The sequence below is a fragment of the Camellia sinensis genome, chromosome 1 (genome assembly GCF_055761805.1).
Source record: "Camellia sinensis isolate YWXY chromosome 1, ASM5576180v1, whole genome shotgun sequence".
NCBI lineage: Eukaryota > Viridiplantae > Streptophyta > Magnoliopsida > Ericales > Theaceae > Camellia > Camellia sinensis.
Genome location: NC_138961.1, coordinates 98,606,653 through 98,610,000, shown reverse-complemented (window position 1 = coordinate 98,610,000; position 3,348 = coordinate 98,606,653). Strand labels below are relative to the sequence as shown.

Genomic DNA, 3,348 nt, shown 5'->3' with positions numbered 1-3,348 from the left:
CTTTGATGTTATGTTTTCACTTGTTGACATGGAAGACATCTTGAAATAAATTCGACAATTTCTTTCTTCATATTAGGCCACAAAGCTTGCTTGAGATCTTGATACATTTTGGTGTTTCCAGGATGCATAGCAAACTTACGTTTACGAGCTTCCTCCATGACTCTTCTTTTAATTTCTAGAATATCCGGAATACACAATCTTCCTTAAAACTTCAACACTTGATCTTCAAAAGTGAATCCTGGTCTTGGCTTTATTTCCATTTCATTACATATCTTCTTGAAAAATTCATCCAAAATTTGCTTTTGTTTAATTTCTTCAATGATAGCTGGCGGTGTTAAAATTGCGATTAACACTCCACTTTGTTCACGTAGTACCACCTCCACTTCCAATCTTTCTAACTCAGCTAACAATTCTTTTTGTCTTGTATGCAAACACGCTAAATTCCCCATTGATTTTTTGCTAAGAGTATCAGCTACAGTGTTGGCTTTGCCGAGATGATAATGAATCTATAGATCATAATCTTTTATTAGTTCTAACCACCTTCTTTGTCACATGTTCATCTCATTCTGAGAAATAAATACTTTAAGCTCTTGTGGTCGGTGTAGACTTCACATGTTTCTTCATAAAGATAATGACATCATATCTTCAATGCAAAAAACCACTGCGGCTAATTCCGAGTCATAAGTAGGATAATTCTTTTCACAAGGCTTCAATTGTCGAGATGCATATGCAACCACTTTTCCATTATACAATAAATAAAACCACAAACTCATCCAAGTACGATTTGAAAATTCGATTCATTACATCCATAAAGGTTGTCGATGCATTTGTAACTCTGAATGGCATAACTAAGAACTCATAATGCTTTTACCTAGTTCGAAAGGCAGTCTTCTCAAAATCTTCGGCTTTGACGTTCAATTGATGATACTCGGATCTCAAATCAATTTTAGAAAATACTTGTGCTCCCTGTAACTAATCAAATAAATCATCAATCCGAGGTAAATGGTATTTGTTCTTTGCAGTTACGTTATTGAGTTCCCGATAGTCAATACATAACTGGAGTGTTCTGTCTTTTTTTTTCACAAAAAGAATCGGTGGGCCCCAAGACGATCTACTCGGTCGGATGAATTCTTTGTCAAGCAACTCTTGCAACTGTACTTTCAATTCCTTCATTTCTATCGTTGACATTCTATAGGGAGTCTTCGAAATAAGTTGAGTACCCAGCACAACATCAATAACACCAAGTTCCTCGACAACTCTTCTAGAAAGACATCTGGAAACTTTCTGACAATTGGAATATTATCAACACTTACATCTATTGTCTGTACATTCAAAATATTATAAAAGTATCCTTGACAACCTTTCTTAAGTAACTTGCAAGCTTTCATGGCGGATATCCCATAAAAGGGTGGAGGAACTACCCCATGTCCCACAAAAGAAAATCCAGTTTGTCCCAAAGGTCAGAAGACAACTTATTTAGACACACAATCGATAGTTGCATGATATTTAGTTAATTAATCCATTCCCAAAATTATATCAAAATGATTCATAACAAGAGGCATCAAATTAGCATACAATTGAGCATCCCCAATTAGAATCTCACATGCAGAGTAAATAGAGGTACATAACATAGATCCTCCAGATAGCGAAGAAACACACAATATATAATTCAATGGTTCCAAAGGTTTATTCAAATTACTAGCAAATGCTTTTGAAACAAAAGAATGAATGGAACCCAAATCAATTAACACATGAGCATGTTGACAATTAATAGAAAGTGTACCTGAGACTACAGCCTCGGTATTATGAGAATCTCGTGGGTTAATTGTAAAGACTCTCCCTTGTCTGACATTGTCTCTTGTAGTAGCAGGCTTTGCAGTAGACTTCATCACTGGAGTTGAACGAGCTGAACTTACGGCTAGCCTATTCACTTTTTCTTGTTCATTTTGGGGACAATTCCTCACCAAGCGACCTTCTTTCCACACTTAAAACAAGCCTCGAATGTTTAGTAGCAAACCCCTCAATGTTTCTTTCCATAGTCTGGGCAAGTTGGTACCAAATCACAAGTAGAACCAGAAGTACTTGATGTTCCCAAATTCGGTTTCTTGTTTAGTAAAGATGATGACCCCTTATTTGCATTAGAGCCCTATCTTTTCTCTTGCCATTATGAAGTTACAAGTAGCCATATTAGTTTTAGACATTAAGGCCCTACCTAAGATATCAACATATTTTGGTAGCTTTAAGACATTGATCCTTTCTTGAATAGAATCTCTGAATCCTCCCTCAAATTTCCTCGCTTTCTTATAATCCGTATTGACCATGTGTGGTGCGAAATGGGCTAACTCAGTAAATTGTGCTTGATACTTTGCTACAGTTTTATTTCCTTGCCTCAATCTTTCAAACTCTAACACCTTCCTGTCTCGAATACACCGTGAAAAATATTTTTCATAGAAAACCTCCAATAAATTAACTCCTCGATGTTCGTCCCTAATATGCATCCACCATCTATATGCTTCATTTTCCAAAGAAAAGGCAGTGAGTAGTACTTTCTGTGCATCAATACACAGAAAGACTTTAAACAACTTTTCAATACCAAGTACCCATGCTTCTGCTTTTAGTAAATCTACTCCACCTTCAAACAACAGAGGTTTCAACTTTTTGAACTCTTTTGTGAGCGCAATTATCCGATCATCTGCTTCATTTTCTTGCATTATTGGTGGTATAGGCAATAATGGAGGTGGCGGCGGCTGTTGTTGTTATTATTGTTGCCGCCTTAAAGGTTCAGCCATTTCCTGTATCATTCCCTCCATCCTATCAAGTCGAGAGATCCAATTCGTCCACGCTTGTTCTCACCATGATCTATATGACAATATATTATAATAAGCACAGAAAATATGCACACAAATGCTGTCACGATCCAAACCTACCCCTAAAAGTTTGGACATGACCGGCCTGCCCTGAGGCCCCAATTGTAGTCTTAAATTTTAATTAATAATAGGGCCTGAACAGAAGCAAGATAATAGGACAAAACATTCATTGAGCTATGACTACATGCCATGATCTTAACGCATCACCATACATAAGTACATGACATTTCACACACCATTTATATTTATTGATTGGGGAATAAGGTTAACGATCCAAAACTTAGGTATTGACAACATATATACATGTCTATTCTTCCAAATTCTAACAACACAAGCCCACATACGGTTTCCCAAAAAAAATAAAAATAAATAAACAAAAGGGTCACTTTGGGTGACCTAGCAAAACAGGTCCAGCAAAAGCTTCCTAAACGGACCTAAGGTTGTCTCGCGCCCTGATTACCAACAAAACATCCATAAAAAT

General features: G+C 36.6%; 1 protein-coding gene across 1 annotated transcript; it reads right to left on the bottom strand.

Annotated features, from left to right (window-relative positions):
- Positions 1 to 203: 203 nt before the first annotated feature.
- LOC145807761 (uncharacterized) lies at positions 204 to 2,711 on the bottom strand. The gene is made up of 3 exons (XM_082906580.1): positions 2,177 to 2,711; positions 1,221 to 1,417; positions 204 to 506 (listed from the first exon to the last, which is right to left on the bottom strand). The coding sequence occupies exons 1-3, from the start codon at positions 2,709 to 2,711 to the stop codon at positions 204 to 206; spliced, it is 1,035 nt and encodes a 344-aa protein (XP_082762706.1).
- Positions 2,712 to 3,348: the final 637 nt, after the last annotated feature.